Raw genomic sequence first — 17,762 nt, 5'->3', positions numbered from 1 at the left:
ATATAGAAGCTAATTTACATAGCAGTCCTTGTTTTTGCAATACAGATTGCTCCTCATCCAACCGCAATCTCGCAATTCATTCCGACTCTACTTAGATCCCCAATGCTGACACTGCAGTATTGTACTGTAGGTTGTCAACATGATAAGTCATCGACATCATCGCCACTTGCTTCGGGGGCACAGCGAAGACTGTCTGGGCTCTTTGTATACACAACAACTGATGACACTCATGAAAAGTCATCTCTTGTTATTTGGAGTATCACTCCGTTGTCTAATAAAATCCTCCAGTAGTCAATGAAATGGATGAATTATGCATGACGCCCTGCAAACAGCGAATTGGCAGAGCATGTAAATCAACCTTCTTCCCAAACGCTGTCACTCCTCCGTCTGCCCTCCTCCTTGGATTCATTTGAATGTGACCATGGATATTGCATTTAGTCGTGTAGGAAGACAGAGGAACGCCCGGGCTGGGAAATGTGCTTCAAATTGGACTGCAGAATAAAACTCTCATGCAAATGTCTTGCACACAGACACCCTCAAATTTACTCGAGTGTGATCGAGAAGAAACACACACAAACACACACATTTGTGCATAGGTCTCCCGCCTGCTGTTTCCTAAGACTTTGAGCTCCATGCACCAAAGGAAATAAACAATGGATTTTGACCTTTTTGTCCATGCTTTATTTTAGTCAGCTGACTGAATTTTAATCATGCTTATACACAAAGGACTGCGAATATTTCTATACAGATAGTAAGAGCCTGCAAAACCTTATTGGATTTCTTCAAAAACCACATATTGCTGGACTTAAACTCAGCCTGGGAAATCAATAAAATGGTTGTTTAATAATTCCGCCATCAGACCAGAAAGCTACTTGTGCCAAAGTTTCTCCTCGCAATGTTTTGTTGACACAAAATGCACTTTCTGAAGTAAATTCATCAGACTCTGCTTTTAATCCTCACAGAAGAAGACGCGTCCTTTAATCATGGCTTTGTTACACTTTTGTAAATTTGTCGTTGCACTGTATGCATATTTGAATTTGACAGTTTTTCACATGCCAAGTGTGGCGGGTGAACTGATCTTGTGGCATCAGTGACCCCCCCCCCCCCCCATCTTTTTTTTTTTTTTTTTAAAGCAAACAGACTATTACAATTAGGGCTTTTTTTTTTAGGCTGATGCCAATACTGATGCCAATACCGATTTTTGGCACAAAATACTGATTACCAATTAATCTGCCGATTTTTTTTTTTATATATATATATATATTATACAATTATCCCCCCATTCATTTTCAATGGGTGTCAGGCACGAACTTTGGAAATGTGTGTTAAGACACACACACACAAATCCTTGGATGTTTGATTTTTGAGAAAATAAATTATTTGAATAATTGAAATATCAACTTTAAATATAAATTGAAAGAAAAATAAAACAGTAAGAAAGTGAAATAAGAATAGAAATAAAATACAATAAAATAATAGCACCTGAAAAAACTGTAAAAACAAATAGTGTCTGTTCGTGTGCGTTTTGGCCTCTTGGGGACAGTGTGGTGCATCCATGACGTACACACTTATAGTGAGTGCAGAAGAACGTTACGATTGAAATCTATTAAAATAACTCTACTTTCACACATTGGGAAGAATTTGTGCCTTTGCATAGTGTTATCTTACCTGTGGGTATGTGTTCCCACAGCATTTGTGTGAATATTCGCTATTTGAGTAAAAAACACTCCCGAAATCGATGCCAACTTCCGGTTAGCATTTGATGGAATCCTCCCTTTGCTTTTAGCATTAGCGCTAAGCTAGCGATGTTTTAAAAACAAAGCATGTTTTGTAAATATACAGTGGATGTAATTCCTATTGTCGTGTGTTTAGTTTTACAGTTAACTCCAAATGGGGTGTCATTAAACAGCTTAAAAGTTGCATTGGGACAACAGAATTACCAGAATAACATACGCCACACATTTGCTAGTTGCTAATGCCATGCAAGCAAAACGGTGCTTTCAGGGTACTTTCACAGCATCTGGAACTTCGGTTTTCTTAGATTATAAAGTTTTAAGGGGAAAATAATAATTTGGCCCAATTGGCCCATTGTTTTGGCTGGTGTTTGAAGGGCAATAATCGGCCAATTAATCGGTATGACCCTAATTACAATTGCAAGGGATTGTGGTTTGATGTCAAAAGCATGAAAATAAATGTCAGACTACACATGTAAGAGAGCACAGAAACTCTTGTTCTGCTGTGTGTAGTTTTTTTTTTTTACATGAATAATTGCAGCATACAGTAGATATATACTTCTTAATGTGAATAAAGTTTTTTTCTGAAACATTATGATAGATGCAACAGAGGGATTGGGAAAAGATAATTTTTGTGGTCAGTCAGAAAAACAAAACCCAAATGCCTTTCTTCTCCTTATTATCCCACACTATTTCCTCCAAATAGTGTGAGTTCTAAGTAACCACATTTAGTGTACAAAACAAAAATCAACAAATTAAATGAAGTGACCCCAAAAAATCCAGATGATCAGTACAAAATGTACTTTGTAAATGATTTATGTTCTAGTCAGCGCACACAATAACCCAGTGAGAATAAAGTCCCGCCTGTGGAGAGGCATACGAGACTTTTAAGTGTAGGAACTCAGTGGGCGTCGCTGGTCTTGCGCATCAAGCTAATCAGCCCCCCACTGAACACACGCAGCTTAGTAGCACATCTAACCCTGTGACCACACCAGGGGTCATCACGGCTAGTTACTCTCGCTACACTTTGTTTATCAGCTCTACAAAAACACCAGGGTTCCCTCAACGTTTTATTTATGCATGACAAGCAGGTCCATATTGAGCTTCCAGTGGACTTGGTCTTGAAAGGAGAGTCTTCAACCTATTTTAGCATGTGTGGCTTTATACTGTATGATTTTATTGGCTTAGATATTTTGTACATGACACGCCTGGAGATAATCACAAGCTATATGTTATGTATGGACATTTGATATAACAAGATAACACCACCCACAAAAATGGCTTCTTCTTTTTTTGTAATACAACAACATACAGTAAGACCAAGATAAGATTGTGCTTCTTTAGGACCTTGTTTGGGTTATAAAGCAGGGTAAAGTGACAACCGTACAAATCATTCTAATCTCTGTCTTCTGTGGTTGTCAAATGAAGAAAGAACAACAGCACCTGGAAGAGCATGCTAAATAAAAGGATTTGGCGGAGGGTGGTAGGGGGTCAAGGGGAGCAGGCAGAGGGGAGAGCACACCAAAAACAGTATCACACAAGATGATTTAGAGATAAAAATTGATATTTTGTTTTGTGGCGGGCTGGCCGCTCACTTCCACAAAAAGTGGAGCTTTTTCTAAAACAAAGTATGACACGGTCATGCATGCATGAATGGCTGAACACATGGTTGTCACATGTGTTGTTTGAATTTGACAAGGCTTCTCTAGTCAAGTTTGCGTACTGCAACAAGTCAAGACACATGACTCTGAAACACAAATGTGGTGTTTTTCATCTTCTATTGAGCCAAGATTGTATTTTACATTGGGAATATCTCGCCACTGACTTTCACCCCAGCAGCTTTTCATAACTAAGCCAGAGAATTACACTTGACAATCACTGTGTACTCCTTACACCCATGAAGATGACTTCTTATCATCAGAAGCTCATGCTGTGGTTACAGTGTCAGCTAATATTACCATCATTTGTGCCAAGCTTTGCTTACTTTTTGGCTTTGGCATGGCTGCCATGTAAATGTAATTATTTCGCTCTGCTTGGCCAGCCAAGCAGCCAAGTCATTGGCTGAGGAACATTGTGTGGGCGTGGTTGTACTGGGAGTCCAGTCCTTCAAGTTCCGTTCCCACTCCGGCATATGTAACCCGAATTTCGACTTAAGTCGGATTTCACTTTTATAGGCCATCTTTTCATCAAAATACTTTGTACAGTAATTTAAAAAAACATATTTGCGCCACCCGAAAGATGCCGGAACCAATATTTCGTGTTTCCGCACGGACATTTATTGCTGACGGACGGCAAAGCGGAGCTAATAGAAACTTAAACACGGAAATGTGACTCGCCTGATGACAAGCCGACCTGCTCGATGGACGGCCATCGCAACACAACTTAAAAATGGTGTGATTACTGTGGGAACTTAACGAAAAAGAAGGTGCTACGGACGAGGCACAGGCGCCGTAAAGTTGAAACACCGTAAAGACAAACGCCGTAGGTCGCGTACAACGTAACTCGAGGCCTCCCTGTAATGTTAATTAGTGTAGGGTGCAAGTGTAGACAGTTTTAGAATTACTGCAGGGAATTTGGTGCACTCAGTAGTGGACTTGTGACTGTTGTGATGGTACATTGTGTGATTTCTTTATTATTGTAATCTCTTCATATTATTTCAAGCAAAAACAGAACGTGGTTGGACGAATAAGTGCAATATGAACTCACATGTATATCGGAACGTATGGTGCACCACAGGGTTCTATTCTGGGACCGCTGCTGTTTTCATTGTATCTGCTGCCCCTGGGTTTCTACTTAAGAAAACAGTGATGGTTGTTGTTTTGAAGTGCTCCATAAAAATAGTCGAGTTCAATTGCATGTTTTGAAATGCTAGTTGAGCAATTAAAAAAAATATTATTATTTTTTTCAATAAAGAAGGGTTCTGTGAATGCACAATAGGAAACTGGTGGCGGTTCAGTACCTCCAACAAGGTTAAGAAGAACCACTGATATAATTATATATATATATATCCCCTTTCAAAAGGAACCCCGACTGTCATGATAAGTTTGCTCTATATTATTTATTTGGTTATTACTAACATAACTTTGACATTATTTTTTCAAAAATCTTTTCCAGTTTAATAAATGTTGTAGAAACTTTATTTTGGGCGTACGCCGCCATTCAGTGACGTAGACGTAGACGTGGTGATGTAGAATGGCGGCGGCTCACTGCCGAGTAATGTGAAACGCCTATAAAGAAAGCAAGTTAAAACCCCTTACCAATCCTGTTATTTTTGCCAAAAACTCCTAAAAAAGGTGCACCCAAAGTCAACTTGAAGTTGTTCTTGAACCAGTTGGACTCTCAGCCGTAACTATTTTGGTCTCTTTTTAAAGATAACACTTGAGTTTTTCTCCCCAACAGACAAAATCTGTTCAAGTGCTACTGGCAATGAGTAATAAAAGTTGAATACAAAAAAACCACATTTCGTGTTTGTCTATTTATTTTTCACTAAATGTGCCTTGAAAATGAACTTAAAATGTTGTGCTGGACTGAAAAACACTACAACATAAAAGCTTGAGGTCATCTCTAATTCCAGTTCAAGTTTGACAATAATACTACAGAAAATGAGCATTTTACACTGGATTTTCCAAAACAGGAGTGAATGCAAACAAAACTGTGCCATTTGGGTAACCCTTGAAAGCCAAGCTGAAGTCTGATAAAAATTCATTTTAATTTGTCACTGTTCTATTCTATTCTATTTTTAGACATAGTGGAGAGACTTTATCCACATTTAGACAAAAATTATAACAGGTTAAGCCTCGTAGCGTTCCTAAAGAAATACTATGCGATCGGGAGAGCCACCCTCCCCCACGCCGTGCACTCGTCATTCACCAGACGCATTCAAGAGTTTTGATTGTCCCTTTAGGAACGTAACAGAGTTGGTTTCCCTTGGTTTCTTTATAGGCGTTTTACATTGCTCGGCAGAGAGCGTCTACATCACTACGCACTGAATGTGTTGCAATGTAGATAACATTTGCGGCGTACGTGCAAATAAAGTTACCACAAAATGCATTAAACTGGATTTTTGAAAAATAAAAATGATAGTTATGTTAGTAACAACAAAATAAATCATTTAGAGCAATAATTCCAAGCCAATTATTTGCTCTTCCATGGCATAAAGAGAGCACCATTCAGTCTCAAGAGCTTTTTCTCTGCTTTTAAATACTGCTGTTAGTATTTCCTCTGAACAGCTTGATAAACTCACTGGTGGTGGTCTTGTATTTTCTCTTCTCTTCTAATACAAGAGGAAACGGTCAATGCAGCACTAAAGGCTGAGCGTTTCAATAGTTGTCCTGGTGAGACAAAATGCAGACTGCTCAGCGCTTTGAGCCGAGCGACGTCTTTCAGAGAAAGGGTTCATGCAGTGTATTTGGGATATTCACAGTCTTGCTAGCATGATAAGCTTCTTTTCAACTCTTCTCAGGGAAGTAATCAATTCACAGAAAGCATTTGCTTGACATTTTATTTCTATGGCATGTTAAAAAAAATCAAAAAATCTGGTGTTTAGTTTACCTTACAGTTTGACTTGGGGACATAAATGAATAGACTGCTTTTTATATAACGCTTTAACTACAGCATATGGTGCCCAATGCGCTTTACAATGCCTCACATTGACCCATTCACACACGAGTGGTCGAGTGCTGCCATGCAGGGCGCAGCCAGGTCCACTGGGATCAAATTGGGGTTCAGTGTCTTGCTCAAGGACACTTCGACATGATCATCAGGGGTGAGGATCAAACCCACAACCTCACAGATGGGAGATGACCACTCTACCACTGAGCTATGCCCCCCCCCCCCCCCCATGGATTTATTGGGTGGTTGTCATCAGTCTAAAAGGGGCAACATAATCAGTCATCAAGAATACTGTACTATGTGCAAGTCTGAGTGACCTAAGCATCTTTGCTAAACAAAATATTCTTTCAGTTGTCGTGGTTTTAGTTGTTGTGGTCAGTATTTGTCCACAATGCTAAAGAAAATTGGTATCTTGCGCCTTTTAAAGCAGGAATAGGTAACTCTGGTCCTGGAGCGCCGCCGTCCTGCCTGTTTTAAATGTCTCCCTCCTCCAACATACTTTATTCAAATGGTCAGGATTAGCTTCTACAAAGCTTGCTGATCAGCTGGTCATTTGAATCAGGTGTGTTGGAGGATGGAAGCATCTCTTGAGGACAGCAGTTGCCGACCCATGCTTTCAAGGCTGGGAAGTGATTGAAACACCACTCATAGCTCCTGCACATCAAAACTTGAGCAGGGTAGACCTTTTTGCCTCTTTAAATGAGGGTTGTATTTGTATGACTAATATTTTGTCTTTACAATATTAATAATGTTTAATTTTTGACTGTCATTAGAGAGGATTAAAGTTAACAATAAGTTTATTATTGTGCTTGTAATTTGCCTTAGTGTAGAACTGTTGTGCATTGCAATGAAAGTTACAGCATGTCGATTATGTTTTGGTGAAGTTACAGTATATGAGAGAGAAAAATATTACACAGGGCTCTCTGTATGGTGTATTATAGTTTCACACCATGGTAAATTGTATCCAGACTACACAATGTCAAATCAAAATCTCTCTGAACATTATTACCTTTGTATGGACCAGATTTGTTTTTTTCTGGGACTAATAAAGTCTCAAGCTACCTACCTTTGTAGAGGCAGAATATTTAATGCAGCTCTGATGTTGAATATCATCATACGGTGCAACTTGTCATATTCTTGCTTGTTAGTGTACGGTTTACATTTTGGTTGAACGACAGTTGGTTTTATCTAACGTGCTGAAAGTACACTGTCAGTGTCGTGACTAGTCCTGAAGTGAACAGTGTGTTGTGTGTCAAGAAGATGCCAAGCAGTGATGGTCACAGCATGTCGAGTGCCAGCACGGACTGTTGCCCACTCAGGGAGAAAGAAAAAAAAGAGAGTTGCAGTGGAGGCCCTCCTTGTAGCTGCTGAAAACAAAAATCAACCTGCAACACTTCAGTGCTCTCCTTTCCTCTGCGTGTATCTCTCATTCAGAACTTGCACCCCTCAGCGACATCCACCTTGCTGAGACCATGTTTGGATAGTAGCCCCACTGTTTACCTACCTGATTCTCTCTTTCTGAATGTACCATTCTGGATGCAAGCTATTGATTTTTATTTTCCTCCACTCATCACGCCTCCTCCTCCTCTTTGCCTATGCTCCAGTGGTTGTTGAATCAAGCCTGAGCTCGGCCACAGACCGCTTCCCTTCGGGCTAATTGGGGAAATCAAAGTGGGTGCCGTTTAATATGGCGGGTCAGTGGTTCACTGCAAAGCCGTGTGTGTGTATTTCGGGATCTGCTGTAAATATTTTAGAATACTATTTTAGACTACTCAGTGGAATTCGGCTGATGAAAAGCATGGTTTGCTATACGGATTTGTATCCTATGCAGCAGTTACTTTTGGGAGTCATCATGCACAAATTCACAAATATGAAGACACAATTGGCATTGTGTGAAGCACCCTCAGGTTAGTGTTTTCTTTAGGTAGCACACATCTCAACATGAATGAAATTTGTGTTGTTCTTGCAGCTATCACTCAGTAGGGGTCGTTCCATTTGGGTTAATTAACAGCTGATGAAAGAAAATGAAAATGTTTCTTGAGGCAATGCATCCATAATGCACACATTACACTCCAACATAGTACATACCAAAAAAGACCTATAAATTTTATCCAAACGTTACATAAATATTTAATGTTCATAGGAGAAATTTCAATTTGCTTTGGGGAGCGGAATTTATTGCTAATACATTTGTTCTGCCTGATAGTGGAAGGGTAACAGCAAGGGAGTAGACCCTGGTCCAGTGGGGAGCACTAGCAAACTGAAACCTTCTCTAAGAATATGCTTCAGGGAATAAAGGCTGAAATTAGTTTCTACTGAATTGCTCGATGTGGACAAAAATATGTGATTGTTCCGTGGGCAGCCCATGAGTCCTCAACCCATCAATACTGTGAAAAAGGAACTTGAGGCAAAGTCTTTACTTTGTTGTATTCCTCACAATCGTCCTTTTCTTTTCTCCAGTGAGGGCCGCAGGGAATTGCTTGGAGGTGGCAGTCTTCAGATTTCCAATCTCACAGAGGACGACGCTGGCATCTACACCTGTGTGGCTGAAAACACCAATGCAACAATTGAAGCCCAGGCTCAACTCACTGTGCAAGGTACCATCAACAAGCTAAATGTTACTTGACTTGAGGGCTGCTAGATAATAATGAAGCCATTACCAAATCATTAGAAACAACTTTCAGTATGATTTTGGACCATTTTACACCCAACCTACAATCACAATAATAAATGTCAAAGGCATACTTCTGTGGGGTCGTTCCATGCCAAATTGCCCATAAAAAAATGGATAAATACATCTGAAAATTTTAACTACATAGATATTGATGTTAATGAAACTTGGTGTACTTGTTTATAATGATGGCGCACAAGACTAGGTCTCAAATTTGAGGTCAATCGTAGCGGGGGTTTGGGAGCTACGGCCCACTGAATTTTGACATTTTTGGCAAAAAAGGACCATCTTCCTTGTACGACGGCGTATTAGGACAAGTATAAAAAATAATTGCTTCAGGGGGGCTAATATTCCGGGGGGAAAACGCAAATTTTGCGACTTTCTAAAGTGGCAAATTTGTGGAGGAAAGAAACCTCAGAAACACGTAGCGTAGCTATAGTCTAATCATGTGAGGATTCGTTGGTGGTTAATAGGACACTGTTTATAAAATGAAAAGGAAGGATGGAGACGGATTCATTCTTAATTTAAACTAGAGCGACAACATTTCCTGATCCCCGATCAGCTGACTAAACACTAACAAATCAGAAGCTAGCATACGGCAAATGCAAGTGAATGACGGAGAACAGCAGATTTGGCACATCAACTTAACTACTTGTACATAAAAATATCAAAATGTATGAATGTGTAAACATTAAATAATAATTCTGGAAACATAAATGTACAAGTAAATATCCATTTTAACAAATTATCTTAAATACTTGATCCTCAGGGTGTGGACCTTCACAAAGCGGCCTCGTCTTCATCGCTGGCAGTACCCAACGCTTCAAATTGCGAATGCTTAACTCTGCTAAATCAATTTCTATCTCCTTATTTGAAAACCCAACTGAAAAGTATTGACACAAACTTCCGAGTAGTACGCTACGTGTATTTCTCATAAATTTCAGAATTTTTTTCTCGTAAATCTGCCACTTAATAAACTCGCAAATTTGCCACAAAAAAAGTTGTAAATTTGCGAGTTTTTTTCTCGGAACATAAGTGATAAAAAAAAAGAAAAGAAGAACACACACAATACGTCCAGGGCAACGACAAAAAAGGTGAGGGCCGCACTAACATTAATATTTGATGTCAAGTAGGGGGCCACAAATGGCAAGTTTGAGACCCTTGCTGTACACTATACACTTTTCCTATAGAGTATTACAGTAAATCCAATATGAAATAGTGGCTTGACGATCTTCTATCTCCTGACTAGAAAACAATTGGAAATGATTTCTCCTTTGAATTGCATTTTCCCTCAGTGGTAACCCAGCTAAAGCGCACTTGGCCACTGTTGACTATTGAGCATAAACCTAATATCACATAAGGATACGCGTCACCGAATGCATATCAGTTTTTATGTAGGAAAATGATTCCAAATTTGCAGGTCAGCTAAGAAACAGCTGCTTTTTAATGTTGTGGAGAAAAAAAATCATCAGTGCAGGTATTTCATACTCCCTCCTGTCTGAAGCGAGTCAACAGTTTGGTGCAAAGCAACAGTTAAATTGGGAAACACCCTGAGGCTGTCCCCCAATGTCATCCCATTTCACACAAAGCCACATCACGCTAGGACTCCATCCCTTTGCTCACAAATCCCTTTCCTCTCCTCTTCAACACCCTTTCATCATTTCCTGTCAGACACTGCGATTAAAGGAGACAGTAATGGAAAATTGGATCAGGTAGCAGGAGGACATCTGACTTTGCTACCTTTGAGCCTTCAGATCTGCCACTTCAATTCCTTGAAATCCCTCATGTCTAATACCTGACCCGTGACCCGGCCCCAATGTTACATGCGTGTAGAAATTGATCTCCAATACATTTGAAAGGCATTAGTCATTATGTTAAGTTAAAACAGCCGCGTTCTACTGCTGTTACGCACACAGAGTAGATTGCTTTTTTCCCCTAGACCAAATTAATGACGAAACAAGATTGTGTCATTGATTTTCTCCCTGAAAGATCAATCGATTCCCCCAAGAAATAACTGTGCTTGTAAATGAAATTCATACAAATTATTTTTCCAATGCTGACTTGCTGGCGTTTTTATTTGATATATTTGGAATTGGATACATAATGTTATCCATAGAGCGCTCAAGAAAACACATTTATTGCTTATACCTGAAGATGGAGTCTGCCTTGGTGGCTCCCTGATAAATTTAAGTCACCATGGCTTATATGGAGCCATTTTGTTCTTTAAAAATCCCTTTGAAACAGTAGCGTTGAGAAACAAAACAGCTAAGAGATAAAAACATCACTTTATAATTGTGTAACATTCCACTCTTTGATGAACATCCATATTTTATGAAGAGAAAGTCATATCCTTGCTCTGGTTATGTATTTAGCATTTTATTGGGTTGGAAAATGGGGCTACTTTTAATACACAACCGATAAACTGTTCACTTATTTATTTCTGATCTTTATCTTTGTGTCAGTTCAACTCGATCAGTGCTCATGTCAATCTTTGGATCACCCGACTACTTGCTTCACGTCTATTAGCCAACCGTATGCTGCGACTTTGCTGTGCTATCTCACCTTCTGTTAGAGCTGCCATGATTAATAAGGCCACAGGAGACAGCGGGTTTTGATTATGGTCATAACGAGGACACCGCCCAGTGTGTGTGTGTGTGTGTGTGTGTGTGTGTGTGTGTGTGTGTGTGTGTGTGTGTGTGTGTGTGTGTGTGTGTGTGTGTGTTCAGAACAGAAATAGCTCCTACACTAAAATGTTTACAGTCTTCTGGTGCTAAAGGTTGGTGTCCGTCGTCTATCATGTCCTGTTATCATGGCAGCGGTACCATTTTTTTTTTTTATGTGTGTTTTTTTCCCCCCATTTGTTGAGTCTACTGTACATGGATGAAATAGCTGGCCCTGTAAAAGTTCCATGACTTTGCAGTGGACTGATGACTAACATCACATAGAGCAGAAGCAGTACATTTTCCTTGTTGCAACAATGACAAAAATAGAAGTTTGGACTTGTTCCCTAGGGTGTACATTCTTCATTTTACCAGGGCGGATTTGGATAGGTTTACCCTTCCAACAGTGTTGGAACAGTTTGGGAAAGACCCTTTTCTGTTCCAGCATGACTGTGGCCCATTGCACTTAGGAAAGGCCCACAAAGGTATGACTGAAGGAGATTAATGTTGAAGAACTTGAGAGGCCTAACATCAAATGCCTTGTAAATACTTTGATGAACAAAGATTGTGAGGAAGGCGTACGTCAAATGTGTTTATATACAATTAATTAGGGCTGCAACTAACAATTTTGATCATCAATTAATCTGTCAAATATTTTGTTGTTGATTAACTCATTCACTGCCATTGACGGCTATAGACGTCAAAAATTAATTTGAACTATTTCTATTAGTTTAACATTTTTTTCCCACTTTTGTTAACAAGAGTATGAAAACCTAGAATGTTTTATTGTACATTTAGAACAGATATAAAATTTGTGACTAATTGTGAGTTAACTAGTGAAGTCATGCGATTAATTATGATTACAAATTTTAATTGCCCGACGCCCTGAATTTTTTATGTTGTTTTTATTTATTTATTTTATTCATTCACTGCCATTGACAGCTATAAACGTCAGCAATTTATTTAAACTATTTCTATTAGTTAAAAAAAAAATCCACTTTTGTTAGCAAGAGTATGCAAACCTAGAATTTTGTTGTTGTACATTTAGAACAGATATAAAATTTGTGATTAATTGTGAGTTAACTAGTGAAGTCTTGCGATTAATTACAATTAAATATTTTAATCGCCTGTTGCCCCAAATTTTTAATAATCTTTATTTTTTATTTTTATGAATTTAGGGCAGTAAATGAGTTAATGGATGAATTGAAAACAAAAAAAAAGACTTCCTATCTGCAAACCTAAAATCAAAAAAAATATATATTTATTTACTGTATCTGGTTGAGGTAATGTAGGATACATTATATTTTTGGAATAATATTAAAATGTAACTTATGTAAGAATTTGTTTTAGTCCTTACAGTTTAGTGTAAAAAATGTTGCACATCATGATGTTCCAAACTCTTTGACTTTACATTGAGCAGTGCAGTGTCAGATATCTATTTTGGGAGAAAGTAATATATCCGAACAGAAATTAAACAGAAAGACTTTCCATAGCACTTTAAAAAGCAAACAATTCAGATGAAGAACTGCCCCCGCGCCTTTTCCATATCCTCAGTGGGTGTTATCACCACCAGCAGGGAATTGTATTTGTCTGATTGTCATCCACTGACTGGCTTGTTTGGAGTCTTGTCTGCCATTTGTTTCAGATAAAGCAATATCTGCAACTCACCAAGGCCATGCAAGTGGCGTTTGTCACTGTCAATGCCCTGTGAAACATTCCCCCATACTGTCATATGTCTGTCTTTTGAATCCTCTATTATTCAACTTTTACAAGGCACTGATGTTGGGATTAGTTCTCAAATGCTTTAAATAATGCAATCAGAAATCCACTTTTTTTTATTTTTCTAAAATGCTATAAGACCCACTGGTTGTGCACACTTTCTCTTTTCCACATATGTGGCAATTTATAGTTCCTGGGCTCGATTTGAGATCAGTGGCCCAGTCACAATCGCAGTGCTGTTAGTCTCCATCTTTTCTTCGACCGGATTATAGTAAAAGGTAAGGTAGGGGAGCATGCACAAGAACAGCTCTTTACCAGGGCTTTTCCTGTGTGCAAAATTCAGAGGTGGCCGCTTCTACCTTATTTGCTCACCACCTCCAGCCTGACTGACTGATAATGAATGAATGCTTTAACATGATAATAGCCATATTCTTATTGGAACTATTATTCTTATTATTGAAACATGGAATTATTACATGTTTCCTGTAAAAAATGAAAGTGAGTCAATTGAATTTACAGAATACATGCACGTCTTGGCGCATGGTCAGGATTAGGGATGTTCGATACCACTTTTTTCCCGACCGAAACGCAACTCTTGAGTAGTCACCGCTACTGATACCAAATACCGATACCACTAGTAAATACATTTCCCCACCTATTAAAGACAAATGATTTTAAAGAAAAACCTATATATATCCCAATATATTATTTTTCCTTAAAATTGCATGAAGTTAGTGGCAACTTTGTATTCATATAATTTCTAATTTCTTGTCCCTGATCATAAAACGGCCGCCCTCGGTTATCGGTCACCGCCGTGAATACCGACTGTTATTAGCACCGATACCGACACCTGGTATCGCTAGTCGCCCATCATTGTCAGGATGATACCACCTTTCCTTTACCATGACATGATGAATGGAATTACAAACAAATCAATAGAATTTATTCAATCTCAAATATATTTTTGCTTTAATTTAAAATTGTCATTTTATAGCATAGCAAATAAAATGCTATGCATGTTGTTCTGAATAGGAAATAAAAAATCTGTTTTGTATATTTATTTTAGATTTTTAGCTTTGGTATTTGCATAACATTAACACACTACACACTACACAGACTTTCATACTGAGAGCAGTTGTGTGTAAACGCACTAATGGACAAAGGTACTTTATGGTGGTGGAGAATATTCAACTACAAAAGCCACAGCAAAACAGAAAATAACACAAGATTAATGTAAAAGCCAGATAGGTGATGCAATATTTCAAAGCATTGCTTAGTAAGGCCTGTGATGGACACAAGTGCTCTGAGTGCTTCCAGACAATTCAATTAGTTTTTTTTCTTCCAGAGGGGATGTAGGTATTTATTTATTTATTTATTTATTTATTTATTTATCTATCTATCTATCTATTTATCGATCGCTGTTTTAATATTTTTTTTGTTTTTTAAGTAAAATATATTTTAGAGTACATTCCTCTGTACACAGTACTTTGTAACAGTGATGCAATTTCATTTATTTTTACTTTGACAGAGCGACAGAAGGAAGGAATTTGTTTTTTGTTGCCCAGGTGTTTCCCTAGCGCATTTATTATTCCAACAAAAATGGTGCTGAAATGATGCATTCAGTTTCAGACGTGGATTTTACCTGTAAATACTACATGTATTTTTAGGTCAAGGTATAACCGACAGAAAACCAAAGAGCTGTCCATGAAACTACGATACAATTCAATTCAATCAGAGCCATTGGACAAAAAAGCCAATTTTATGACAGCGCTTTATGGACTAATGAAACCAAGCTTTGGGATGGGCTCACAAACTTTCCATGATGATGTACTTTATCAGATCGTTACAACAACAATGTGAACTCAAAAGTCTCCAGAAACGCACACAAAACAACCTGCCCCACACCCGTAAAAAAATCTACTTGAAAGGTTTTATGCAGTTATTGCAAGCAATGAAATTGCAACTAAATATTGAGTCTTTGTAAGTCTGTCTGTTCCAGTGCTTTTGCTCATCTAAAAATAGCCGTCTTTATTACAAATGATGAATAACCTTTTAGGTTCTTTCATCAGAGGACAGAGGCTCTTCAGAAAACCTCACAAAATCCCTAAACACATTTTTTAGTTTTAACCAGCTCACACGTGCACTTTTTGTGACCTTTAGATGATTCACTTGAGTTTTTGTTCCATCTATTCTCATTTAGAATTGTCTTCATCTAATTTTCTTTTGCTTATGTGCATCTCCATTGTTGTTTTTGCCTTCATTAAAGTGGTAACTTTTCTATGTGCAGTCACTGTGATGTGGAAATATTGTACTGAAAACTACACACTTCATCTGAATGTATTTTTTTTGTTCTTATTTGCCATTTACCTAATTTTCAAGTTCACAGTCATATTAAAAGGCTTCAATGAAAACATTTTATCCTCATTATATATGCCTTCACATAACGTATTAAGGGTTTCTTTATCATCCAGGAGCCAGAAGTCAAAATCCCCCAATAAATAATGGATTAGTAAAGTAATAAGCAAACATCACATAAGACACTGAACAATAAATACAATCAAATATTTATAGAGTAATTTAAGAAGACTTTCGCAGCAGGCACAAGTGACTTCTTACATCTGTTTGCCCTCCAGTAGCCAGAATGAATCTGCTGCATGTCTTCCTTACCAGCACCGCGACCTACAAAGACTGCTGGGCCCTGCTAATCCAAACATTGCTGTTCTGCTCATTCACAGAACAAAAGCACACAGCGATTATTTCATTTATTTTTATTTTTTAGGCAGTCATTTATTTTTTGTAGCAGGGTTGAATGATTTTCTTGTCAGTTTGAGCTGGGGTACCACTCGCATGGAGGAGCCATTGGAGGGAAAGCATATAAGGGTGCTTGAACTCCTGCTTTGTGGACTGTTGATATGTCTTCATATGCTATGTAAAGCATTTTTTGGGGGTGGGGCAACGTGACATAACCCTCTTACAAGATGTGGCCGTTCAGAATTAACCAATCACATTTATCTCATGTTAAAGTGCCTTTGATGAGCCCCACATGGTGATCAAAAGTTCTAGTAAGTCTTTCCTAACATTTTTGTTGTCAAATTTTACAGCGCAAGCCATAGTCCCAGTGTTTCCACAACATCTGGGATCTCAGTGTTCAAAAGTATCAGTCAGGAAAAGAGTGCAAACGTATTTACATAGCATGAAATATAGCATGGAATACTATGAAGACAGTCATCGTCAAATGGACAAGAAATGGCGCACAACAGTTCTGTCCACCCATGTATCTTCGAGGGCATACACAGACAAACAGATAAACAACCTTGTATTCTCTAATTCACACCTAAAGACAATTTAGAGTGTTCAATAAAACTAACATGCATATTTTTGGAATGCGGGAGGAAAGCAGAGTACCTCGAGAAATTCTACGCTCGCAGGAGAGACCATGCAAACGCCACACAAGATGGCCGAAGCCCAGATTAGAACCCCCCAACCTCAGAACTGTGAGGTGGATGTACTAAATACTCGGACATTGTGCCGACGGGTTTGACTGTGACTGGTTAATTCTGAGAAGAGCCACATCCCATGTTATATGAGGGTGTGTCAACTTGTGCAATTCCATTATCGAAGTTGCTTAATTTTGCTTCTTCTATAGAAAAAAATATTATTATTATTATTATTATTATTATTATTGAGATGTACACTTTAGGTCACAATGGCATATTTTTATTTATTTATGTAATGAGTTATTCAAATTAGGGATGGGTGAGTTGTTGGACTGATCCCTGGCCTTATTTCAAGGTACCAGTTCCTGCGATGCCCTCTTGTGGCCATTTTACAATAGAAATTAGAAGAATAGAAAATGTCATGCAAATTTAAGGAAAAATGCTATGTTGAGATTTATAGGTGATTCTTTAAAATTATCTGGTATTTGGTATTGTTTTGGGGGGGGGGGGGGTATGTATCAAAAGTACTAGTGGTATTGATACTTGGTATCGGTGACTATTTAAGAAGTGAGTACTTTTAGCTGGTATCAGAAAATAAAAAGTGATATCAATCATCTCTAATCTTAACCAGACATATTAGCAGGGGTGTGTAGACTTTTTTTTTTTTATATGCACTGCATATATGGATGTTTATTCTCTCATTTCCCATCTGAAACAAGCCAAATTAAGCAAGTTAAGTCCTCAGCTACCATTTATCGGGCATGCATGAGCACATCACTTTTGCTCGGTCCAATAGTTTCCAAACGTTTGAACTCCCTAAAAGAAAACGGTGCATGTCTGCTCACATCGAAGAAGGAGGTGGAGGCTGGAGATGAAGAGATAGACACGGAGTTATAGGGAAATTAAGTGGCAGGAAAATGGGAGACAGAGT

At 38.4% G+C, this 17,762-nt stretch overlaps 1 protein-coding gene across 10 annotated transcripts in view; it reads left to right on the top strand.

Moving 5' to 3' along the window:
* neo1a (neogenin 1a) overlaps positions 1–17,762 on the top strand; it is a 166,146-nt gene that overhangs the window by 91,031 nt on the left and 57,353 nt on the right. For all 10 annotated transcript variants that reach the window (XM_086071392.1, XM_086071397.1, XM_086071389.1 and 7 more), the window contains exon 5: positions 8,805–8,941. In XM_086071392.1, coding sequence (XP_085927518.1) covers positions 8,805–8,941 — 137 coding nt within the window. The remainder of the gene's footprint in view (positions 1–8,804; positions 8,942–17,762) is intronic.

The sequence above is a fragment of the Leptonotus elevatus genome, chromosome 3, assembly GCF_054856555.1.
Source record: "Leptonotus elevatus isolate MCC_2025b chromosome 3, RoL_Lele_1.0, whole genome shotgun sequence".
NCBI lineage: Eukaryota > Metazoa > Chordata > Actinopteri > Syngnathiformes > Syngnathidae > Leptonotus > Leptonotus elevatus.
Note: the sequence above shows the minus strand (reverse complement) of the source record. Positions and strands in the feature narration are given on the sequence as shown.